General features: G+C 43.1%; 1 protein-coding gene across 4 annotated transcripts in view; it reads left to right on the forward strand.

Annotated features, from left to right (window-relative positions):
• Positions 1–26961, forward strand: part of KDM4B (lysine demethylase 4B) — a 176618-nt gene that overhangs the window by 17337 nt on the left and 132320 nt on the right. For all 4 annotated transcript variants that reach the window (XM_077841948.1, XM_077841949.1, XM_077841950.1 and 1 more), the window contains exons 2-5: positions 12773–12935; positions 17772–17947; positions 20772–20886; positions 24858–25051. In XM_077841948.1, coding sequence (XP_077698074.1) covers positions 12795–12935; positions 17772–17947; positions 20772–20886; positions 24858–25051 — 626 coding nt within the window. In that variant the 5' untranslated portion in view covers positions 12773–12794. The remainder of the gene's footprint in view (positions 1–12772; positions 12936–17771; positions 17948–20771; positions 20887–24857; positions 25052–26961) is intronic.

Genomic DNA, 26961 nt, shown 5'->3' on the forward strand with positions numbered 1-26961 from the left:
CCATATTGCTTTGCATTAATTACATTACTCCTTTTATTCTTTATTAATTGAGTCCTATACCAGCCACTCAATTATCTTGTCTGGGGTTGATGCCAGGCTGACTGGCCTATGATTACCTGGGTCATCCCATTTATTATTTTTAAAAATTGGCACAGTATTAGCTTTTTTCCCACTTCTTGAATATCCCTCGTTCTCCAAGCCTTTTTGAAAATCAGCACTAATGGTCCAGCAAGCTCCTCAGCCAGCTCTTTTATAATTCTTGGGTGCAAGTTATCTGGACCAGATGATTTAAAAATGTCTGACTTCAGAAGATTCTGTTTAGCATCCTCTAAAGACACTAGTGGAATGGAAAGAGTGTTATCCTCTCCACATGATGAGACTATATCATCTGTTTTTCCCCAAATACAGAACAGAAATATTTCTTGAACACTTCTGCCTTGTCTGTGGTGTTGATAATTCTACCATTTCCATCTAGTAATGGATCAATACCACTGGAAAAACTTTGTAAACTCTCAGCTTGCACAAGCTCAGTAGAGTTGTCTTGAAGTTTAACAACTAAAATCTCCAGGGAATCCATCTGCATTGAGCATACGCTGGCATCTCCCAAATCCTATTTGTGACTGGACTGTGTATGTGCCATCCTGGTAGAGTGACTGAGCATGCTCCAGCACAGGGCTACAGAGCTGAGAATGACTTTCCCTGTAATTGCTACTCTGCGCCAGGAAGGGGCAGATATTGGCAGTGAGAGCATGGAGTTTGTCTTCTGTGCTCTGTGACCACCCCCAACTTGCTGTCACTCAAGTAGCATTGAGAAGGAAACTGAACTGAAAGCAGAGTGGGGATAGAAGGCAGACTAGGGCTTGGGAAAGGAGTGGATTGAGACAAGGATTCTGGTGGGACTGGGACTGGCTGGGCAAGGAGACTGGGGTCTGGGGAGAATGACAGACTGGAACTGCGAGCTGAGAAGGGAGACGAACTCGTTGGGCAAGGAGACTGGGAGCTGTGGGGGAACCAGTAAAGGAAACAGGAGCTGCGGGGGGAAGATGGGACTGGGAGTTAGGAGGGTGGAGAGAACACTGCGATCTGTTGAGGGGGTGTGGGGGGAGACTCAGTGATTCCTAGTGGCCAGGGGAAATGGGCACAGGGAGAGACAGTTCTGACAAGGAGTTGGGGTGGAGGAAAACTGGGACAATGTGCAGGTGAGGTGTGGGAGACTGAGATTGGATGAAGACCCCAAGAAGGGAGACTGGGACTGAGAGCAAGTGCAGGGGAGAGGCAGACAGCTAGAATAAGGAACCAGGAGAGGGGAACTGATACTGAGTGGGCAAGGAGACTGGGACTGGGATGACCAACCTGATGAGTGAGGACTGGAACTGGATGTGCAAATTTGAAGAGGAATGCAGATACTCTGGTGTGAGGTTTGCCATATGCTCTTCGGTTGTCCGCAAACTTTAGTCACTGTTGAAAGGTGTTAACGAGAGACTTGGGCTTCTCCATATTGGCCTTGCTAAAGGTTGTTATGCTTCTGTCATCAGCATATTGCACCAACAGTGATCCATCCAGATGAGGATAAGGAGGATTTCTGCCAAACCCTGATAGCATCATCAGGTTGGTCCCATGTAATCTCTTTAGGTGATTTTAATGGCAGGACTGGTCATGACTATACATCATGGGGCAATGTGATAGGCCATCATGGAGTTGGTAACACAAGCTCTAACAGCTTGCAACTACTTTCCAAATGCGCCGAATACAACCTTGTTATCACCAACAGTGTTTCAACAGGCCAACAAGCATAAGATGACCTGGATGCATCCTTGTTTAAAACACTGATGTGGTCGGTTACATTATTGTTTGGTGAAGAGATCTCCAAGGTCAGACTCACTCGTGTCATGAGAGGCTTCAACTGCTGGTCAGACCATAGATTTATAAGAAGTCAAATATCCTTCAGTATTGCTCTCAAGCAACATAGCAACTCAAGCCAGTGAAGAAAATCAATATTTCAAGCCTGGAAAACTGTGACAAACATTTGAATTCCAAGAGAAAATCATGGAAGCATTTCCCTCAGTTACAGCATCCTCAGTGGATGTTGAGGCATCCTGGAAACTTTTTTGGGACACTATATATTATATGGGTGATGAAGTTCTTGACCTCATGAAGAGGAAACATCAGGACTGATTTGACAAGGATGATCCCAAAATATGTCTGTTCTTGAATTCACTGCATGTTATCCATTGAACACATAGCAGACACATTCAGCATCCAGGAAGGATGCATATCATCAAGCAAAACAGATGGTTAGACCAGACTTTGGCAAGTGAAAAAGCCCATGGTATGAAAAGAAAGCAATGGAATTAAAACTGGCAGCAGACAATGAACACACCAAAAACATTTTTGCTGGCCTTAATGCTGTGTATGGCCCCAGGTACAAGGGGATAACCCTCATACAAACTGTGGACTGCAGTAGACTTACAGCTGGTCTGCACTAGAAAACTTGATCGACCCAGGTATGTTGCTCGGGTGTGGAAGAAATCCACACCCCCTCAAAGCCATAGCTGAGCCGACCTAAATTTGTGTACGTGGAGGAGATGGATTATCTACACTGATGGGAGAACCCCTCCTGTTGGCATAAGCTGTGTTGCTGTAGCTTTTGTAGACCAGCTCTTAGTTGACAAAGAGAACTTGACTGAAGGATGGAATGTTTTAGTTAGCTTCTCCATCACCCTCCCAGTGCTTTTGAGGAATCAAGCAATGCTCTTCCACAACACCTATTAAAAGAACTTGCGCTTGTCCCTCACCTTATGAGAGACCATAATAGTAATCATGAAGATGTCACAAATGAAACCACCTAGACCAGATGGCTTTCTAGCAGAGCTCTACAAGCAGGGTGCCTACCACAGTGTAAGGCACCTCACATGGCTCTCCCACGTTATCTGGGAACGAGAATTGGTGCCACAGGATTTCAGGGATGCTAGCATTGTCCATCTCTATAAATGTAAGGGTGACAGGGCAAACTGCTAATCCCTTAAGCTCTTCCCTGTTGCTCAGAAAATTCTTGTAGGGGTTATACTGAATATAGTTAACACTTATCTTGTGAAAACCATCCTCCAGGACTCTGTGTGGATGGGGCACTATATAGACATGATCATCACAGCCCCCCAGGTTCAGGAAAAGAGCTCTGAGCAAAACAGTTGTCTTTGTATGGTGTTTGACATAGCTAAAGCTTTTTACTTTGTAAATTATGAGGGACTCTGGAAACTTTTGTTCATATTTGGATGCCTTGCAAAGTTTTTCTGTCATTTGGCCCTTCCGTAATGAGGATGATGATCACAGTGGTGGAAACTTGTGAGATATCGTACCCCTCTTCAGTCACCAGTGGCTCTAAGGAAGTTTGCAGGCTGGCTTTCACACTTCTACATCCTGTTTTTTTGGCTGTGCTTATGGATTAATTTCATGGCAGTGATAGAGTATTTATCTGTTTCCACACTGATGAGAAGTTGTTCAATCCACGGTGCTTCTGTGTTTGCACAAAAGTAGCAGATTTACTCATTTAAGGGGCTTTTATTTGCTGAGTGAGCAACCAGTGTATAATCAAATGATGGCATTTGATTTATAACTGATCACTTTGCTTGTGCAGTCAATCATTTTGGCTTAGCAGTCAGCTGAAAGAAAACTGAAATACTGTACCAACCTGTGCCTGGGGATGTGCATGTCTACCTAATTGTTAAGATCAGTAATGCACCTCATAAGTCTGTGGACAATTTTTGCTATCTAGAGAGTATGCTGTCGCAGAATGGTACTATTGAGATTACTCATCATATAGCCAAGGCAAGGTGTGCATTTGGAATGCAGTCACACTGCCGATAGAAAAATGGAGTTGTCAAAATGAGCACTGAACTAGATGTTGGCAGTGTTGTAGTAGTGGCAGTGTCGGTTCCAGGATGTGAGAGACACAAGGTGGGTGAGGTAATCTTTTATTGGACCACCTTCTGTTGGTGAAAGAGAGACCCACCTTGTGTCTCACTAAACTAAATGTGTATAGGGAAGCTGGGCTTGCGAATGCTTCTGTATGGTTGAGACATGGACAGCAGGTCACTGCCACGTTAGGAAATTTGATCAGTTCTATATGCACTGTCTTAGGTCTGGTCTATTTGCAGGGTCAGATGGGTGGGACAAGATTCCCAGTATCAAAATCCTTAATTTTTGTTGCATATCTGGCGTACAAATTATGCTCATAAAAGTTCAGCTGTGTTGACTGAGCAATCTCATTTGACTCAAACAGCCCAGTGGTCAGCTAAAGCCAGCCACCAAGTCTCATGGTGGTCAATGCAAGCAATATCAAGGAGCATTAACATCTGATGTGCAATACATGAAGAGCACAAACAAGAGTACAACAGCCTGCCATGGTCTTGGACAATTTTGTCTGTCCCACATGTAGCTGTTTGAGGTTCTCGCGTTGGTCTGACCTTGCATATGTGTTCAACTATAATGTTTGGTGAATCTTTATATGTTGATGTTGCATGAGACTCCATTATCACATAGGAATAAGGGTGGAGGAGGATAGAGATATATGGAAGGGCTGGGAGAGTAAGGGTGGCAATGATAAGACCGAGGGACAAGGACTGGAGGAAGTTGGGACAAACAGCAAGTCAGCTAGCAGAATGTCCAGAGTTCACATGTATGGTTTTTTAAAATAAAATAAATTGTAGAACTGCTGTTTGTTTTTTCTCCTCTCTCCCCAGCTGCACTTTCTTCACTCTGATCAGTCCCTAGAAAGGTCCAGCCATACTACAACTAGATCTGGTGTTTTTGTAACAGATCAGAGACATGGTCACTCACCATTACTGCTTATAAGTAATTTAGTTGAGCTCAGCGATACTCAGACGGAGGCTCATTAGCTTCAAGTGGCTCATTAATGTGTCTCCTGCAGCACTTTGCAGCATGTGATATTAAAACACCATGTGATGTAATTATTAAAAAATTTAAATAGATAAAAATAAAACCAATTAAAACACACTTTTATGCAGCTGTGAACATTTAAATAGATTAAAAAAAATCAAATTCTGCAAAGTCTAAAAAAATCAAATTCTGCAAAGTCTTAACATAAACAAAAAGGTTTTAAGCCCATTTTAAAAAAAACTGTTTGTGCTAGCATGTTTCCTCCTTGAAACTGCAAAACTTACCATGGCATGGCTTGTTGCTTCAGCTGCTGTCTTGATCGTCCAGTGTGATTGGAAGATGGTGAGCAACCAGCGGTTCAGTACTTTACAGTGAAGGGTGGTGCACAACACAACAGCAATTGTCAAACCAGTCGTAAAGAAAAAACTGTTCTCTCCACCTCAAAAGCCAGGTGTCTGAGTGCTCCATCGGAGCGTCCGTGCTTCTACTCATGTAAAACAGCACGTGGCCTTGGTTGTAACAGGATGTTGTTTACGTACAGGTGTCCGTCTGCTGATCCTTTTATAATCAGAAATGAAGAGAAATGAGAGAACTGACTCCCCTGGCCCTCATGCGTTCTGTAGTTAGGTGTTGTAAGAGTTTGATTAGGTTAACTAGCTGAACATCAAGTATTGTCTGAGGTGTCAAGATTCTCATTAGAAAAATGACATCAGATTAAACATTATGAAAAAAATCCAAGGTGCTTTGGTCATTCCTTTTGTGTGAAGCTCTTGGGCGCTGAAATACACATCATTGTCTTGCTTTTTCTGGGGAATAGTAGACACTTGAATTCACAACTGTGATAGATGAAATAAGCTTCCATGCATAAGACTATTCCCATTGTTACAATTTAGCATACTCTGCTAGTAATCCTCTCCTGGCAGATCGAGCGGAAAGCGGAATAATGGGAAGGAGTTTTGAGAGAAGATGGGATAAGAGCTGGTGATGAATACTTATATTGCAGTCAGGGAACTATAGTAAAGCTGCCAAAAATGGGGAGGCATCCCTGGAACAGGTGGCCTCAACAGCATTATCATGGATTCTCCGCAAGAAGGCACTCCTGAGTCCATGCCCTGAGCCAGAATCTTTTAAGTCAGTTTTTAAACAGTGCTAGTATTGGACTTGAATTTGATTCTTCTGGTTGTGCAAAGGATTTCTGTGCATTTTCCTGATTCAGTTTGTGCAGCCTTTTGGGTGAGAATTTGCATGCTTGTGCTTTTGTAAATCTCATCTTGAAATTTATTTTTGAGTGTTGACTCGTCATCCCTGGTTTGAATTCAGCGCAGCTTGCTGTGCCTTCCTGGTAAATGGCATTTTCCTGAATAACTAGTGAGAAAATTACTGGTTGATTCTACCTGCATCAAATGCTAATCAGTTCCACTGGTCAGTCCCTGGCAACAGGAGATAGTATTCACTCTCCAGTATTGTAAAACATTTATATACTACAGTACATGTAAATGGAGATGAAACATGTTTCCTGCCCAGGAACTTGCAGGCTTAATGTAGAAGCATCCCAAAACATGTTAATTACTATATATAAGAATATCTTCTCTCACCACTGAAATGCAGCCTACTCCATGGTGAACTGGATTATCAATTTGAAGATTATATTTCTGAGAATTATATAGCTATTGCAAGTAAATTATAACCCGTAACACTACTAGAGTAGAGAGGACTTGGGGGGGATGCAGTATCTGTTTGTTTTTTCCAGTTTGTTGATTTTGTGGCATTTGACAACGCTTTGAATAGTTGGTTTCACTGTCTTGCTGATGAGCACTTGCACCTCTCATGTTCTGCTCTGGGTGGTGAGCTCTCCTGTCTGCCCTTCCGGCTCTGGTAGCTGGTAGCAGCATTAGCAAAGCTGAAATATTATACCCAACTGAAATCATAGGGGGAATTTTCTATCACTGTGGCCAGGCTAAACACCCTACTTTAGAAGAATAGGCTGAGATTTTTTTTAATCATAGGTGACAAATGCCTGTGTTGTCTTTTGCAAAAACATAATTCTTCCCAGCACAATGCTGAGCGTTGGTTCAGTGTTAACAAACACAGAAATGTGTTGTCAGCATCACTTACTGCAGCACCTGGATTTTTTCTTGGTGGTTTCCCATCCCAGTATTGACCTGGCCCAGTCCAACCATGCTTTTACTTTGTGAGATCTGACACAGTCACAGCCCAAGTGGCATTGCTGCAGGTTGTAGTAACCCATTTTGCATTCTTTAATCCTTAAAAGTCCTTTACTGCCCTCTAGTGATATTCCATGGGTATAGTGAATAGGCGCACACAATTTAAAATATTTACAAAAAGAAAAGGAGTACTTGTGGCACTCCTTTTCTTTTTGTGAATACAGACTAACACGGCTGCTACTCTGAAACCTGTTAAAATATTTAGTGTCTCTCCATAGTTGTTTGCAATCAGAGTTCCATTAGGACTTTTTTTTGCCATCTCTGTAACTTTCTAAATTAATACTTGAAAAATTTACCATTATGAAGTTAACGTGGCTCATGGTGAAATAAAATTTTTACTGCAAATTTGAAGGAAGTTATACAATTGCTATTTGAGTTGGAGATTTAAAAAATGATTCATGTGCATTTTTATAAAGTGTCTGATGCTGCTTTGTCTCCATACACACTGCAGATTTAATCAAATTATAATGCAGGGTTCACATACCAAATAGCTTCTATCATAACCTTGAGAAACTAGTACTTGAGCAAAAAACTGTCTTTATTCCCAACCTAATGCATGAGTTGCTGTCATTGAAACAGATGGAGGAAAAGAAAAAAGCATGCTGCCACAATTTTAAATGACAACCACTTACTTCCATATACATACTGATTAGAGGGGGCGGAAGTTGGTGGAAAAGCTTAGCTGTCGTATTCATTCAGGGCCAACCACTTGCACATAATGAATGGAGGAAGCTGAAGGTTGTGGATAAGCCATCAGCTATCACTGGGCCTTGTGCTAACCACACGTGTGGTACAAGTTGTACAACTCCTACCCCCATGTGGACAGTTATACTGGTATAAGCGTACTTATTCTGGTATAGTTCATTCCCATAAGGGAATAAACTATACTGGCATTATCTATCTTAGAGATTGCTGCGTATTACTGACTATCTGAGAGCCTTCCATATAAAATCAATAACACAGTCCCTGGTGGACTTCAGAGAGTTTGACATTCCTCCCTTTATGGTGTCAGTTCTGCTTGCCCTTTTTTTTTTTTTTTGATTAGGTGGGGTGAGGTTGGGGGGGTTCTGGAATAAAAGGGGCATTTGGATTGTGAGTGTCACTTACAGTGGAAAGGCTTTCTCGGGGGGGCGGGGGAGGCGCACATGTGCTGGCTTTGCTAAATTCCCAAAAGATGGTCAGGCCCTGGATTTGTGTGATCTCGTCTGGGTAATTGTTCATAGCTAGATCTCCTTGACAGAAAGTGCTTTGTTCCCATCTCTTACTTGCATCATCCTGGACTTTGTGGTGTGCATAGCTGCAGAGGAGGGGTTCATAGATTGACATTTGGTCTTTGCTGTAGATTGACACATTAATTGCTTTAAAAACTAGGATCAAGGCCTTAAAATAGCATAAGAAGCTGACTGAGAGCCAGTGGAGGGAAGTGAACACAGACCTGATGTGATCATGGCAGCCTGAACCAGGGAGAAGATGGGTAGCCACATTCTGTACCAGCTGGAACCTGTGCATAGTCTTCTCATTTCACATCAGATACAATTAATTTACTCCTGGGGGAATTCTGAGCCAAAAAATTAAAAATTCTGTGCTCAATATTTTAAAATTCTGTATATTTTATTTGTAAAAATAACACAATATAATCATGCCAGTTTCAATCATTTTAGTAACTTCAAAATACCTGTCAGCAAGTATGTCTAACAATACAGACAACAAAAAAGATTCCCCCAAGAGTATAGAGTTAAAGAAACTACTGTGACAACCCAGTTCCTTTTTTCTGTTATGCTTTTGTTGCATGACTGAGTCTGGTATGTCACGTGCCAGCTGGGCACATCTTGGGGGGAAAACTCTGCCCCTCTGGTCTTTTGGTCAATTTTTTTTTCATCCTGCCACTGTAGGGTTACTATATAGAGGTACCCAAATAGAGGACACTGCTGGGGTGAGGGAGAGCTGGAGGGGTTTGTGTACAGTTGCGGGGGTGCTGGAGAGGGGTTCTGGGGCCCCCTACCCCCCGAGCCCAGCGTGGAGCTAGACACCTGCCACCACCCCATTCCCCCCAGAGGGATCCAGAGGGTGAAACAGCCCGATGCTGGTCAGACTGGGTTTGTATGGAGTTTCCTGTGGTGAATTCAGCGTTGGACTATGCAGGGCTGACAAGGCACAGAGCCTCCATTCCCACTGGACTGGACGCTCTGCTCACTGCATGCCACCTCCTTCCTTCAGGGTGTGCTGAGAACTGCAGCTTCTGGGAACCCCTTCCCCTCCCACCAGCAGTGTCCTCTATTTGCAAGCTGGGGAGCCAGGTTTTGCTGCCTCCAGTGGCCCCTAGTGTCAGCCAGGAGCTCTGCAATGCCAATTCTGCCAGGAAAAAATGAAATTCTGTGCAGAATAGGGTGACCACCTTCTCAAAAGGCAAAAGCAGGGCACATGCAGGAGCCACGCTCCCAGCCTCTCCTCTTCCCCTTAAGGCCCCCCACCCCCTGGCAAGGTCAGAAGCCAGAGCTGGGCTCCAGGGAGCCCAGGCCACTCCACCTGCCCTGGATGGGGGGCCGGAGGGCTTGAGAGCAATTCCTGGCCTGTGTCCCCACTCCCCAGGGCATGTGGCCCAAGGCAGGTGGAAGATCTGGGGCTCCCTGCAGCGGCTCTTACTACTTTCCAGCTCTAGCTTCTGGCCTGGCCAGGAGTGGGGCCTCGTGGCAAGTGGGGACTAAGGCCCACCCCAAGGAAGAGGCTAACACTGCCCCTGAGCATTGGACAGGCACGGAGCAGCACCACAGAGAATCTGGGACAGTTCCTGTACCAGAGTCATTAAGACTGGGACTTGAACTCTGCATTTCAGGCCTGTCCTGCCCAATTTGGGATGGGTGGTTACCCTAGCACACAACATTAATTCTGTGCAAATTCTGCATTGTGTAGTGGTGCAGAATTCCTCCAGGAGTATGAATTACAGCTGGTGACATGCATGGATTACTGTGGCTCGGTCCTGATCCATGAGGAAGGAACAAAGTTTTCTGGCAAGCTAGAGGCAAAAGAAAGAAATTGATGCTACTTGGTCAACAGATTTAGCGAGGAATCAAACAGAACCTTGAGGTTTTCACCACTTTCACTAATTGGGAGTGCGTGCCTTTAATGGAGCGTGAAGACTATATCTTATCTAGGTCTCTGAAGTGTTTCTCCTTTCTGACCAGCATTATTCTAGTCTTGCCTGGTCCAGCTCGTCTACATCCAGGGCACCTCTACACTGGTATAACTGTAACCACAAATGGGATTGTTCCAGTATAACTATACACGTAGAAAAAAATCACACCCTAGCCAATAGTTATATCAGTACAAAAACTGTACACCAGGTCTGTACACTACACCGGTACTGAAAAGAGTGGAATGTGACTGTGTCATAAGCATCCGCAAAGGAAACAAACTGTATTAAAATGAAAAATAGGACTGTGCTGTTTTAATCCACATTAGAGTATGTATGTTGGAACAAAACATCTAAAATCTAGTGTAACCCTTCTGTCATGTGGAATCGGCAGCAACAAGGGCCGGGTTCAAAATCCAAAGGTCCCTCTTAACAATACAGCACAGAACCGGCTTGAGCCCCACCCAGTAATCTGGGAAAATTAAACACCACCGCGGGTGCCTCTAAGAGGCAATACATCCTCACTCGCAAGCACCGAGTCTGAGTATAGCCGAGAAAACTTCTAATAAACAGGGAAAGGAGCCTGGCATTAATTTGGGAAAACATCATGATTCGCACACATCTGACCACGAGCAAAACTCCTGCTCAGAGTACATTGGCCAGTGGCCTTTGCCTCCGTTTCTCACCTTGCGGTGTGAAAGTCCAACAAACAAATGTCCCTTTAACATGCCGCTCCCTCCACCCCACCCCATTTACAGCGGCTGTCCTTGGTCACCGGAGACCCAGAGTTCAGAATTGCATTTGTGTGAGTTCACCTGCCATGGGGAGGTGGGGAGAGGGACGTCAAGCAGTGCCTTAGTTGCTGCTGGTGCTACAACTGCTCACCGTTACCACCGTCCACTCTGTGTTGCTGCATGCTTTTGTTTGTCGTGCCACCATTCAGTTCACCGTTTCATCATCTGCTTCGTCACCGATGGCCCTGTGCTGTCACCTTCCACTGCCACCTGCCTCTTTACTGTGACCTCTGCGAGTTGGTCTGTTGAGGTTCCATCCAGCTCTGTGATTTTAGCAGCTAGTGAGGGAACCTCACTGCTAGTGCAGGCTGAGCAGTCTCTTCCACAGAAACGCTGTCCTGCAGCAGGTCTAAGGCTACGTCTATGCTAGCACTTTTGTCAGTATAACTTATGTTGCTCAATGGGGTGAAAAAACACCCCTCTGAGTCTCATAAGTTACACCATTAGAAGCACCAATATGAACATTGCTGTGTCGGTGGGAGATGCTCTCCCACTGACATAGCTGCTGTTGCTCATTGGAGGTGGTTTAATTTTGTCTACGGGAGACCTCTCTCCCGTCGGCATAAAGTGGCTACACGAGCGATCTTACAGTGGCATATCTGCATCGGTACAGCTGTGCTGCTGTAAGCATGCTAGTGTAGATATGGCCTGTGGCTCATCCCTTAGATCTGATTAGAGCTGAAATCACTGATAGTGATCTCTTAACACAACAAAAGAGACTCGATGGAGCCTAATCAGCTCTGTTTTTAAACAGTGGAGAGGAGCGGGTCAAATGGTGCCTGACTCTGAGGAGGAGCCCACACCGCCAGGCGGAAACACCTGTCCCCACCCTCTCTCCCTCCACTGTGATTTGGCATCTGAACCCCATGTCAGCGAGTTCAGTTCAGTTGAAGGTGACCCCCTCGATCAGGACAGAGACTTCAGCTATGTCTATACTACGGACGTTTCAGCGGCACAGCTGTGCCACTGTAAGGTCTCCCGTGTAGCTGCTCTTTGCCAGTGAGAGAGCTCTCTCCTGTCGGCATAACTAAACCACCCCCCAACGAGCGGCGTTAGCTATGTTGGCAGGAGAGCCGCTCCCGCTGACCTAGCACTGTCCACACCAGCACTTTTGTGGGTGAAACTTACGTTAGCCAGGGAGGTGTGTTTTTTCACACCTGGACCATCAAAAGTTTTACTGACAAAAGTGTTTGGGTAGACAGAGCCTTAGTACAATCCTGCTGGCCTTTTCTCTTACAGTAAGGATAACAACATTTTGTTACCTCTGCATTCAATACTAAAGTGATTTGTAACCCAACACCAGCCAAAATTGATCACTTGGGCAACACAGCTCTGTCTGCTGGATACCTAAGCATATAGTAGGTGTGCTCATGTAAATAGAGTCTGGCCATGAAATCTTTCTCTCTCCCACATCTCACCACTAAATGTCAGGGAAAAGCGTGTTCAGACCTTGCTTACAATTTTTGTTTACAGTTGTGGTTCTGCATAGTGTACATGGGCACTGATTATAAAAATATAGTGTTAAAATTGTTTCTGGCAAAATGCTCCATCTCCTTTCCAATGGGGCTCTGAAATGTTTGATCAATGGGGAAAATGGAGAAACTTGCATATGTTTATCTTGAGATTTGTGCAAGAGAATGTGAAGAAAGGAATGTTTTTTCCCTTTTAACTTGTCTGCTTTCTCTCTCTCTGTCACTTCCCCACCCCTTTGCCTTTTCATTTTTCAGGTGCTGAAAACTCACTGAAAACATGGGGTCTGAAAACCCAAGTCCACAGAACCCTGGCTGTAAGATCATGACCTTCCGTCCCACCTTAGAGGAGTTTCGGGACTTTGGGAAATATGTTGCCTACATCGAATCGCAGGGAGCTCATAGGGCAGGGCTTGCCAAGGTGAGCTTGATCTTGACCTACTGGATTCGATTTGGAGAAATTGAAACCCTCATAGGTGGAAATGTCAGCATTGGGCTTATGAATAGTTATACTGGATACAGTATCTCAGTTGAGAAGTACCCATTATGTTGCAAGAAAGGCATCTGGGGACAGGTGTCTAAAAAACAGTACTAGTAAGAAATAATTTTCTCTTATTTAGCGTTGCTCTTTTTTTTGAGTGTTATTGAAGTCATCTACATGTAACGTGCATGGATAATCCAGGCAAAACTAGCAGCCTGTGTGTGCTTGGCTGTAGTTCGTATGTTGTTTGGAACTAGAACATTTTTGTTAATGACGAGGCATAATGGCCAAACCATTGGGATTATTCCCTATTTTTCAAACATGATAGGTGATCTTTCATCTCTGTCTGGAGAGCTAGACACTGACTTGTGTTAACGTAATGTCTGAAAGACTATCTAATAGCACGTGCCCTTTAACACTGAAGCAGCATGACCTATAGTTAGAATGTGTGCTGGGAGTTAGAACTCTGAGTTTTGCTTCTGGTTCTGCTGTGGACATGCTCTGACCTCAAGCAATTTACATAGGATGCAGCTTTTAAAATGCCAAAGGCAGTTAATGCCCAAATCCAAATGGAGTTGTGCACCTCATTCCCTTAGGCATCTTTGAAAATCAGACCTGTAACTTTTTTTAAAACAAACAAAAGGAAGTATTTTTTCACACAGTGCACAGTCAACCTGTGGAACTCCTTGCCAGAGGATGTGTGAAGGCCAAGACTATAACAGGGTTCAAAAAAGAACAAGGTTAGTTCATGGAGGATAGTCCATCAATGGCTATTAGCCAGGATGGGCAGGGATGATGTCCCTAGCCTCTGTGTGCCAGAAGCTGGGATGGGTCACTTGATGATTCCCTGTTCTGTTCATTCCCTCTGGGGCACCTGACATTGGCCACTGTTGGAAGACCGTGTACTGGGCTAGATGGACCTTTGGTCTGACCCACTATGGCCGTTCTTATGTTCTTTGAGCCCGTTTGTCCATCTGTAAGAAGTAGTCAGTATTCCCCCTGATAGGGAGATGAGTGGGTTTATTGTGAAGTGCTTTGAAATAGTTTGAAAAGTGCCGTTTTGGTGTAAATTATTACTATGCTACATTCCCATGTAGCATATGTGCAAACTATCCCTGCCCTTTAAAAAGCACCCTTAGTTCAGTGTAGTTCAAAGGTATCCCTATTTTTCTTCCCAAATGTCTCTGTTTGCTGATGTCAAGCTGGCAGGCGTGTATGAGCTAAAACCCTGGAAATTCAGTCAGAAAAGATTTCTGATTTTGCAGTGTTTTTAAAATTTATTTTTATTTTTAATGATCAAATAATCCTTGTATAACATTTAGTGTTAATCCTTGCAATAAATTTATTGAATAAACATGGCTGGTGATTAGTCAGAGAAGTAGATGTCCTCAGTTTGTCCTCCTTTAGGGGAAAAGGAAAATGGGGTAAATTTTGTGAAAGACACTCAGTTGATTATAAAAATAAAACCATTCCTAGTTTAAAAAAAAATCTATTCCAATTTCTGTCTAATGTCTCAGAGTTGAAAACAAAATGAAACTAAGTAATGGGCCATTGTGAGATGGTCATTTCTGATTTCTAAGTTTAAATACTATAAACACAAATGTTTGAGAAAATTAGGGCAAATTAACGAGGATGAATCCTTTTGTGAGCATATCTTGTGGCATCACAGATTGACTAATTTGTCCTAACAAGGCAGGTATACACTTGGCGTGTAATGGAACAAAACAGAGCACACACATAGAAACGTTGCTGTTAGGCATGAGCGAATAGCTGCTCGTTAAAACCTAGGTCAATTACTGCTTTTATTACACTTGCAAAATGGAGCCTGGTATTGATAAAAAGCTCTCCATGAAGTGTTTCCTCGCTCACTCAAGCATACTAATGATTTAATTCTCTCTGAGTCCTCTGGAGTAGATTATTGTAACTAGTCTAAAAGCTGTTGGTGAACTCAAATCTCAGAAAGAGGTAGCTTTTCCGACAGTACTATGTCCTCAGCTTTGCGGAATATTGGTTTTGTGCCTTGACAACTTTATCCAGACAGGGCCTTCTAATTGGCAAAAAAGCGCACCTTACTCTGCAGAACCCATTTCCCTGACAATCAAATCTAACCTTCCATATCTGTTTATCATAATTAATCTCTTTTTTGTTTAAATTCATGTTTTATTCTTCAAGTTTGAAATAAGTTTCCTTGTTGTTCTTCAGCATGCACTTTCCATGCACAAGGGAACCTCCTCAGCATTTACGCCTAGAATTATTCTGTTTAAACTGACACTTTCACCTTCCAAACTCTGCACTGCTCTGCAGCATCTTTTCACACCCTCAGCATTTGCCTCAAAGAACCAGGAAACCGTGGGACATCTATCCTTAAGGAGAGCCAGTGCTTATATCTTTAGTGGCTAACCTCTTAAAACGAGCACTCTGTCTGTCATCTTTGTATTTTTGTCTTGCCTTTTCCCTTCCTAGATCTTTGTGGCTGAGTCTAAGTCTATTATCTCTACCTAGGAGTTTCCCCAGCAGATTTCCCTGACCAGTGTGGACATACTTTTTTTGCGGGGGGTGGGGAAGACCTGTGCTTTACAGCACAGCGGACCCCCAGGTGGCATCTAGTGTAGTTTTATAACACTGCTTTTCTCAGACAAAAATCCCCATCTATGCCAGCCAGGGAAACTATGCTGGCAAAAACTATTTAGATATGGATGTTTCTGGTAGGGCTACAGCCATAATATGGACAGGACCGCTGTCTTTTCATCAAATTTTGCTTTTCTTTATGATAAGCCTCTTCTAATGGTTTTCATTGCTTAAAATAGAAAGGATTCCTTTTCAGTCCAGCTGTGCAGCTAACGGCCTCTAATAAGCATATGAACTCTAAATGTGTGCCCCTCTATTTACTTCAACTAGGTGTTAGCTGTAGTGTCTACTTATGGCCTTTTATTAAGCAAAGTAACAAGAAATATTGCACTGGAGTAAAGGCAGTTAGTTTGAAATAGTCATATTGAGTACTTAGAGCTTTGTTTTCCAAGCACTGTATAAACACTAGCTACCTAATTAAGCTTCTCAATGCCCCTGTGAAGAAGCTGAATATTATCTTCATTTTCCAGATGGTCAGAAAGGCCTAGAACACGGTTCTTCTCATGTGTGGTAGTTTGTTTTTTTGTTTTTTTCCCCATCTATTTTACATGACTATCCTGCCACATTGCCTGAGTTTGAAGAGGTTTGAAGTTGGCTTACTCCCTTTGTGTCCCAATCTATCAGCCTCTTCTTGTAGCAATGTCTTGTCAGTAGGACAGATGAGTTGAAGTCCTGCCTAGATGCTGAAATTCAACAGTGTTGTAAGTGGGTTTCCCAGACATGGATAAAAATTTTGTTTCACTGATGGTGGAACCTAACTGTGGCTTAATAGTGTTCTTGAATTGTGCTACCCAAGGTTTTAGCATGGTTTAGAGGTTTAAAAATGGTTATGCTCCTGTCTGTGCTTTGTGACAGAATTTCTTTCTAACCAGGTTTGAGATAGTAATATTGTAACCAGCTTTCCTAACATGTTCAAAACATAGTTTGTGTCCATTCTCTGTTCATCAGGTCTCCCGACTCTTTTGTGTGGAACTAGGGTGGCCAATTTTGGTTGGATGTATTCCTGGAGGTTTCATCACATGACTTCTTTAATTCAAGATTAATCTTTAATTCCTGGAAACGCTAGAACAATCATGGAGAGTTGGCAACCCTATGTGGGAGTGCTCTTAGAACCCATTCTAAAACGGTCTTTCTAACCCAGTCCTGATCTACTGTTCCAGGGAAAGTACTTTAGCATTTCTCTAGCAAGAATAATGTATAAAAATCATCAGGCTAATTCTGCTCCTGTTTAGTGTAGGGAGAGCTTGAGAGCCCCTTGAAAGTTCAGAAGGGTTTAATAATCTGTAGACTTTAGTGTGACAATCTCAGCAGGGTTTGCTAGCCTTCTGCACATTACTATTGGTCCCAAAATCATTCCATGAAGCAAATTAAAAATAGAGTGGAATTGCAGGTATCCAATGGAAAAGAAGTTCCGCGGTATGGGCCTGTTCTAACTCCTAGTGAAGGCAGTGGGAGTCTTGAGTTGGATTGGGTCCTACGCTGAGGTATTCCACAACATACTGCTAAATGGGGAAATTCCTTGTGATTTTCACCAGGTTTTATCTCCAATTTTCCATTTTGGGGTAAAATCAGAGTCCTCATGTGGAACTTACATACTTATAATCAGAAAAGAAGCAAACTACTAACTGAGCTATACCAAACAATGTCAGTCTTGTGAATCTCCCCATTTTTAATTGTTTTTCCCCCAGGGAGAAGATAATGTCACTAGAAATCTCTAAAAGGCTCTGAAATCAGTAGGTGTGGGTACTGTCTTGTAATAGGGCTGATAGTGGATTTATTACAATTTCTTTGGGTGGCAGGAGAGAAGAAAATGCCATCTTCCAGGAAAGAAGGATATAAACTATTTTGATGTACAGTGGAAGTCTAAACTAACTTCAAAAAATATTTCTCACCATTGAACTTTGTCTGGTGCAGCTCCATCAGTGGGAGGGCTTGTTATAGACGGGCTGCCAGCGTTTTAACCACTGTCACCTAGGCCTGCTCTGAGCAGGGTTAGATGACATGATGGTTAAAATGCATGTGGCTGGTCTATAGTAGCTGGAGGACTGCAGCAGTGTGAAATATGGCTACACTAGCATTTGTCTTAGCAGAAGTTAAGTGTCTGCATGGCATAGATGTGACTTTTGTTTTTCTTTCCTCCTCTTTCAGGTGATTCCTCCCAAGGAATGGAAGCCCCGAAAGACTTATGATGACATCGATGATATGGTCATCCCAGCGCCTATCCAGCAGGTGGTGACTGGGCAGTCAGGGTTATTCACCCAGTATAATATACAGAAGAAACCCATGACGGTGGGAGAATACCGGCGTCTGGCCAACAGTGAGAAGTATGTATTTGTTATGAGTGACAATCTGGTGTGGCATTATGGATTGGGAGGGGCAAATGGAAAGCCTTTCTTCTTTACAAGCTGGGAAGGAATTGCAGCCAACCTTGTTAAATTGTAAACATTCTGGTGGGAATGGCTTGTACTTGTAGTGTTTCAGATTCATAATTGGAGGAGGTTATGCTGGAGCATCCTTGTATGTTCTGCCAAGTCAGTGTCAGAAGGCCCTGTTTGATGGCTGTCTTCTCAATGGATATAGATCTCACTGAGAAAATGGGTATGGGATCCATAGAAGGATTATTGCTTCTGAGGCTCTGGAGCCATTTATCTTGGCACTGTGGCTTGCCAAACTGGTAGCCATATGGAGAATGTGCCACGTGTTTTAGTGCCTAGAGACAATTCTGATGGCCTTGGAAGTGTGTATGCTAGTGTTTGTGGCATGAGTGCCTCTCTAAGTATGTGTTTCAAGACACTGTGTGGCAATCACTTAATCTCACCCAACTCACCAGCTATGTCCTCCTTCTAAATTTGCACATCGAGAGCTGTGGAGTATCTTGTTCTTTGGTTCTGGGAACTTTGATAACAGTAGGATCAACATAAAAATATACCTAGTAGAAAAATGTATGTGTAACTTGTATCCTTGATTTGGTTCAATTCCCCACTGCTAACAGGCTCCTTTTGGCAAATTACTTAACCTCTATGCCTTATCTCCATTTTACAGATAGGAAACTGATATTTCCATACTTCACATAAGTGTTGTGAATATATATTTTTTCAATGTATGAGAGGTGCTTATGTACACAGAGTTCATAGGCAGTAAGTTTTATGTATCTAAGAATTAAAAGCAACATGCATATTGAATAACCTGAGCATGTCTTTTTTTTTTTTTTAGTTTAGTCCATTTAAAAAAATTTCTTCAGAAACATTAGCACTGGAAAATGACTAGTGTAAAAGAGGAGGAGGCAGTTGTGTTTAAGCTACAGGATTAGGAGCAAAAAGAACTGGGTTCTGTTCCTAGCTTTCTCATTGACTTACTGTGTGATCATGGGCAACTCACTTCACCTCTGTCTGTCACAGTTTTCTCCATTCTGAAATGGGGATAATACTTCTATATTGGTGGTCCCCAAACTTTTTTATGTTGCACCCCCCTTACCCATAATGTAATCTGTCTGGGGGCTGTGGCTGGGAGTGGGGCTGGGGGTGGGCCAGGCTACGGAGGGAGGGCCAAGGAATGGGACCTTGGCTATGGGTGAGGCTGAGGTTGGAGCCGGAGTGGATCTGGGTGGTGCTCCCTCCCCGCCCCTTGTGGGGGCCGGGAGCAGGGCTGCATTGGGGGGCCAGGTCAGGACCAGGAGCTGAAGTTGGGGCCTCAGCTGGGGCTGGGGCCAGAGCTGAGTTTTGGGCAGAGCAGGGCTGGGTCGCGCGCTCTGCCTGCCCCCAGTGGGGGCTGGTCTGGGCCCTACTGTGCCCCTCGAAATGTTGCTTTGGGGCATGCTCCATGATTTGGGGACCACTGTTATGTATCTTCCAGGAGCATCGTAAGGCTTAATTCACTGATGTTTAACAATGTGCTCTGAGATCAGCGGATAGAAGCTGCTATAAAAATGCATTAGCAGTATTGTAAAAAAAGCAGAGAGGGAACGAAGCCAAAGCTTATGCTCTAATAAATTTGTTAGTCTCTAAGGTGCCACAAGTCCTCCTTTTCTTTTTACGGATACAGACTAACATGGCTGCTGCTCGGAAATAAGCCAAAGTACACTCCCACTCTAGAACCAATAAACCAGTTGCAGCCTAAGTTCCATCTAAGGTGCACGGCCACGCAGCTGCCTATTAAGTGCTGCGCAGGCGCTCAGGGCTGCGGCGGGGACAGAGACCTCTCCCTGGCCCTGCCACGGTGCCCTTCCCCCAGCCCATCCCCGGACCTGATGCAGCTGGGGGACAGGTGCCCCTTCCCTGGCCCTGACCCAGCCCAGCCTGAACCTGCCACAGCTGGGGGACAGGCGCCTGACCCAGCCCGGTCCCGAACCTGCTGTATCTATGGGAGAGGTGCCTCTCCTCCCCCAGCTCAGGTGCTGCTGCAGGAAGAGAGATCTGGGGGAGGGCAACCTCTCTCCCCACTGTAGCCCTGGGGAGCCCCACTGCACCCCAAATCCCTCATCCCTGGCCCCACCCCAGAGCCTGCACCCCCAGCCGGAGCCGTCTGCCCCAGTCCTGAGCCCCCTCCTACACTCCAAACCCCTTGCCTCCACCCTGCCACATTAATTTTGTTATGTGCACCAATGTGGAGGTGATGTGTCACACACCTCACCTCCACATAGGTGCACATGACAAAATTCATTCCGCGCATGGGTGGGAAAAATTAGAGGGAACACTAGTTGCAGCCAGTCAGTTACAGTAGGCAGAATGGAGTGATTAACTAGGTGTCCTGATATAGGTTTCTCTGGGTCTGCTGAGTAGCTCAAAGTATAGAAGACCATAACTGTACTTGCTTAACATCTAAATGTCCTCTTCGGAACCCAGGCCTCTATTCTGGTTGTAAGGCATGTCTAGTCTGAGATAGTATTTTAATGGCTCCACAAGCTCTTTTCTGTACGCTGGTTATAAGTTGGTATAGCAGTTCACTCTGGGACTGATTATATCACCACGGCACCTTTCCTCTCCACTACCTACTGCTATGGAGAGTCTGCTGCCCAAACCATAGCTTCCAGCTATTCCTATGCTAACCTCAAAGCTGAGCAGTTTATTCGTTTATGTAGTCTCTACTGAACATAAATTTCTAAGGTCTGTGACTTTTCCTAAACTCTTAGCTTTTCCCTTTGCCGGTCAGGTACTGTACTCCTCGTCACCAAGATTTTGAAGACCTGGAACGCAAATACTGGAAGAATCTGACGTTCGTCTCACCAATTTATGGGGCAGATATCAGTGGCTCGCTATATGATGCAGTAAGTGCTATGTACATACTTTTCAGCTGCTTGTTAGATGGACCATAACATTTTGTGCCTACTGAATAAATAGCAATAATACTTCATCCGCAACGCAATTCAAGAAAATGGCTACCCCATTAGAATGGAATCTCCAACCAGATGGACTCTAGGAAAAGCAAGCACACCTGCCACCTTCCCTTTTCGGGTGGGTTTTTTTCCTTTGGAAAAGCAGCCAAAGGGTGAAATAGCTTTCTGCTGAAGTGCTGTGGTGATCCGGAAACACAATACTTCAGGTCTTGTGCTCATAATAAAAAATTATCTTCACTATCTTTAAATACAACCTTTGAACTGAAAATAACACTCATTTTTGGGTAGACAAAGTAATGGAATATAAACTGATAAATCTCTTATTTTAATACGTCTAAAATGTTTGGTTAATCTGGATAGCTTTGATTATAAGCTAGTGTTTTAGAATCTAAGTATCATGGCAAATAAACAGATGCTACATTATATTAAGTATAAAGCTGGATTTGACCAGTGAAGGGTCTTTTCTATCCCTCATATCTGATTTTTACAGATTTTTCACCTATTTGTAAACTACCTAAAACTGTAATTCAATCTGCCACACTTAATAAAGGGTTACTAATTTTTTCTCTTTAAATATGTAAATGAAGATTTATATAAAATATTTTAAAATAACATCTAAACCAGACACAAATCTATAAAATATTTAAGTTATTAAATATCTATATTTTTTTGTACACTGAGGTGGGATTTTTCAGAAGAACTCTGCGTTGGTCTAACTCTGCTCCTGTTGAAGTCAATGGTGAAAACATCAGTGGAAGCAGAGTTAAACCAATGCTGAAAGCTTTTGAAAATCCCATGCTGGATGTTGGTATATAAACCATTTTAGCTTCATGGATGAGTAGGAAATTTTATTTGGATTTCTAATTCTTCATTTTGGGTATAGTTGTCCTGTACACCTGCCTACACTGAGCTGGGATAAAGAGTGAACACGTTTCACGGGCTAGATCCCAATGTGCAGACTCCAATATCCAGTTGGAACTACAGGGGTTATTTAGGTAACTGTAATATCTCTTTTCAGAGGAGTGGACACTGTTTTTATTGGTTGCGAGTGTACTACTTTTGTGTGTTCACTGGGGAAAGTAACTAGATAATGGTTCTAGAGAATGTCTAAAAATCAGAATAAGGTTCTCTTTGAAGAGAAGAAATATACAATGGTCCCCTCTTGCTTATTTCCTTTTGAGCTGAAAACTGTATCTCTGGAGTGTTGACTGTCTGGTTGTAATATTTAGACAGTTAAAATGAGATCACACTGTCAAACGTGTAGTGCTTCTGTGTACACAACAGAGCAAACATTGGGAACAAACATTTTACACTTCAGCTTCTTGACTGTATAAAGAAAAATCCATCTCCCCCCCCACCTGACTTGAAATAAATATACATTATTGAGGCCTTCCACAGCAGTGGTTACTCAAAATGTTTGTTGACTTAGATACATTAATATTAGTATCTCTTACACGCCTGTGGCATTTTCCAGTGATGATGACCTGGGCCAAATATAAAGCTGATTTTTTTTTAAAAACTTTTCAAAATTGATTTTTGCACCCGTATTTGAACCTTATAAGTAATGATTATTTACTTCAAATAAACAGATAACTTGTAATTGGTTTACCAGGCATTTAAATGTATGCGCATGCTCTTGGTAACTGGCTTTGTCTAAGTATTGTGACAGGGTTGGGCCAGATGGCTACAGGAGAGTAATAGAAGGCAGATATATTAGCCACAGGTTAAGTAGGTCCCCTTTCCCTGGGTAAGGTAAGAGGGAAGGTTCCAGAACAATCAGGAACCTTCTGGAGACCATTAAGACAGGCTGATTAGAACACCTGCAGCCAATCAAGAAGCTGCTAGAATCAATTAAGGCAGGCTAATCAGGGCACCTGGGTTTAAAAAGGAGCTTACTTCAATTTGTGGTGCGTGTGTGAGGAGCTGGGAGCAAGAGGCACTAGGAGCTGAGAGTGAGAACGTGGATTGTTGGAGGACTGAGGAGTACAAGTATTATCAGACACCAGGAGGAAGGTCCTATGGTGAGGATAAAGAAGGTTTTGGGAGGAGGCCATGGGGAAGTAGCCCAGGGAGTTGTAGCTGTCGCACAGCTGTTCCAGGAGGCACTCTAGACAGCTGCATTCCACAGGGCCCTGGGCTGGAACCCAGAGTAGAGGGCGGGCCCGGGTTCCCCCCAAACCTCCCAACTCCTGGTCAGACACAGGAGGAGTCAAACTGGATTGTGGGTTCAGAAAAACGTCCAAACTGAGGGCTGCCATGAAGCTCCAAGGCGAGCAAATCCACCAATAAGCGCAAGATCCACCAAGGTAGAGGAGGAACTTTGTCACGGTATATATGTTGCTCCCATCACTGAGGTATTGGAATACTCAAATATGTAGTTACGTTACACCTGTTGTGCTACTTCCTTTCATGCTTTTTACTGGGATCCTTTCTGTGGTGCTGTGCAGGTTGATGTAAAAGTGGAATCAAGGGACACTTACCTTTAACGTGTTCCATGTTTCCATGTATTGCAAAGTGCATTTGAATTGGTCCTTGGCATAACAGTAGAGCTACCTTTAACGTGGTTGTGAAAAAGGTTTAATTTAGCAGTTAGCCTTTTAAACTATGTTAACTTAAATTTCTTTTCAAAAGCAATAGTGTGGATGCAACTTGAATCTCTACTAATCCTATAGGTGCTGCAAGCAAGCTGCAGCAGGTATTTCAAGAACAATTTTGAATACATGTGGGGCACTCGGGCAGGGGGAGAGAAAGGGTACTGCTAGCTTCCTTTTGGGAATTCTATACTCAGTCAACCTTTACGCTACCAGCTTGTGCTCATCTGTGGTCTTACCAGTCTTTACTGCGATGGAGAAAACCAACTAACAGGAACTGTTAAACCTTTTTCTCCCCACTGTTAATTCTCTTATAATCTTGAAAATAGAAAAATTCAACATCCTAGTTTTGTCTTTCTGACATCTCTATGCCAGCATTTGAGGTGGGGCACTGTAATTTACTTTGGCTTTGCATGTATTCTCATTAATTAAGGGCACTTTTGAAAGCATTGCATCTAACAGTCTGTTCAGTGAAGGACTGCTGCTGCTTTAGAGCCATCTACTGGTATAGGCACTATACAGTCCAGTGCACTTGATCAGTGTCCCCAAAGTGGATCCTTCACTTGAAAGTTATTTGAAAAGAGCATGTAAATTTACTTTACTGTTACTTAATTTTATTTTTCTGATTGAGTCAGTTTCCAAGTGGTGGAGCCCCCACAGAACACACATGCCTACTCTGGAGATAATGCAGCTTCTAATTAAACACTGTCTTGAAGCCTTACCAAAAAAGTAGCAAAATCTTTCCTTAGTGTATGGTGAACATTTATTTAAGAAAAGCAAATGCATTGGAGTGATTGGAACTTAAAGGGATTGAATTAGTGCAGACACAGAAGCCTGCCTGGAAAACACAAGATGCTAGAATAAATTTATATCCAAATTTTAGGCTTTAAAGAGAGATAAAATTTTGGATGTGAGCCTTTTAACCTTTTTGTGTATCTTGTAGCTTTTGTAATCACTTGGGTGGGAGGAGATGTAGGGCATAAACTGCACTGTGTAAAATGTATGTATTTTTTAAAAAAGATTCATCTATTTATATGAAAGAGTAGCATCTAATTTCATATTAACCAAGATAAAAAAATTGCAAGGTCTATCACTCATGTTTCAGAGCATGCACTGATCCCTCTTTGGGCTCAGGAAGTTAGCCGTCCTTTCTTTATGATGTGTAGTATTGTGCCTATGACGTACCTGACTTCATCAAATTTTGGAGACAGGATACTGGAGCAGATCAAGGATTATCAGTCTGTTGTGCTAAAGCAGCTCCTGATATGTTTCTACTTTGACTATGCTTAATGGAGTCCTCTTGTCTTGTAGGATGTAGAAGAATGGAATATTGGGAATCTGAACACCTTGTTGGACATGGTGGAGCATGAGTGTGGGATTATCATAGAAGGTGTGAACACCCCCTACCTTTATTTTGGCATGTGGAAAACAACATTTGCATGGCATACTGAGGACATGGATCTCTACAGCATCAATTACCTGCATTTTGGGGAGCCGAAATCCTGGTGAGTGGGTAGAATGCTGATGAGAGAAATAGTCATGAACCTGTGTCTCTGCTCAGACCTACTCTAACCTAATTTTCTATCTCTGTGTAAGGTCTTGTGTATCACCCCAGTACGCAACCTTGATAGGAAGCCAACTGCTGTTAATTGACCATAAAATGAAAGTGAATATATTTGGTCATAAAGTTGATATCACTGTAAGTTAGTACCCCTTAGACTTCAGATTAGTTATACTGACATAAACAGCTTGCTGCTTTCATTAAACAAAAAACTCTTGAAAACCCAGTCTTACACTAGCATTCCTTTGTAGGCTATTCCAACAGGTCTACACAAGCTCTCTTTCCCCACTTTCTCTCCTACTTGCCATTTGAATACATTATCTTTCCTTCACTTTTCTATCTTGCTATCTCACTTTGAAGTGTAAGTCCTGGCTCTGACATCCTTCTTTAAGGGTGTCCATAAGAGAACAGAGAACTTGGGGAGGGAAGGGGCTAAAAACAGTAAGAACTGTATTTCAGCAGTTGAGACTTTTTGTAATGAATGCACAGGATTGAAGTTGAGACACATAAACAGTGATAGTGAAACATGAGCACTGCTGAAACACTTCAGTACTGAAACACTGCAGTCCTCACATTTTGCTGTGGGGCAGAAGGCATCTGTTACCTTAAGCTTCTACGGTTGAATATGTAAGATATTCTCAATCTCTGGAGGCAGGTGAGGGAGTTACTACTTCCTGGCTGATTCTTAAATCAGCATATTAAGTATTTTTTGGAGGTGTTTATGCATCGCCTGGTTAGAACTAACTTTCTATGAAAATGATCAGTAAATAGGGGTGAAATGGGGGAGTCAGGGAAAATGGAATTGAATAGCTTACAAAAGTCTGTATATTTGGTTTCCACAGGCCTCCTTCTGTTTAAAAGTATAACCAGAGAGACTTGGCGACCCAAAAGAGTGATTTGCTGGGCATCTTGATGTGATTAATAAATATTGACATTTGCATGCAAATTCAAGCTTAAATGTCACAGTAAAGCTCTTGTCACTGTGCCCTGGCACTGGCAGACAAGATCTTCCCATCTCTCAACAATATGAGTCCCCAGTGATGCCACTTATCTCCAGGCTGATCAAGCCTGCGGGTGTATGAGAGTTACCAGGAGGAAGGAGCCTGTAATGAATAAATATGGTGGTCCTTTACAAAGCAGAGGGAATGGGGAGGAGGGGCTGGTCTATGACACATTCAGCCATTGTCTTGGTGCAAATCTTTAATATCTGCCATTGGGTGATGCAAACTATTTTTCTGGCTCACCTGGCTTCACAGTTTCTCTTATTCCGGCAGAGGTGAAAGGACCTACAGGAGCAGTTATGCTCTCTGTGATAAACTAGTGTGACTTGAGGAGAAGTGGATCTCTGGGCTCTGAATAAAATGTGACAAACTTTCATTTTAGATACCATCAAATTGTCTTTGTCTTTGTAAGCAGCACATCCAAAATCATCTTCATTTGGTCCCTGGTCTCCACTAGGTGGTGCCAGAGTTGCATCAGAAATTTTTACTGTCCTTTAACCACAGCACTGAATATGAGGAAAGGTAAAGCGGAAGGTCTTGGTTCTGGTAGTCTAAAGCCACACCTGAGTGTATAGATGTAAGTTGCTGTAAAATGTGTGCTCTAAAACGCTATATGCAGAACCCATATTTAATGAAAACAGGGTTTGCATTGGGGACATATGGTTTTAATGATACCTAGTCACTCTGTTACACATTTGTGCATAGTCAGCCCCTTTTCCTTAGTTTTTTGAGTTTTTCATTCAGTACCCAGAAGAGGAGTGTTGCCTTCAGAAAACAGGAATGAGACCAGTTTTATCTCTGAGAGAAACATAAGCCCAGCACCAGAATAGTAGCTGCTGTTTTGTATACAAAG

This window comes from Eretmochelys imbricata, chromosome 25 (genome assembly GCF_965152235.1).
Source record: "Eretmochelys imbricata isolate rEreImb1 chromosome 25, rEreImb1.hap1, whole genome shotgun sequence".
In the NCBI taxonomy this organism is placed as follows: domain Eukaryota; kingdom Metazoa; phylum Chordata; order Testudines; family Cheloniidae; genus Eretmochelys; species Eretmochelys imbricata.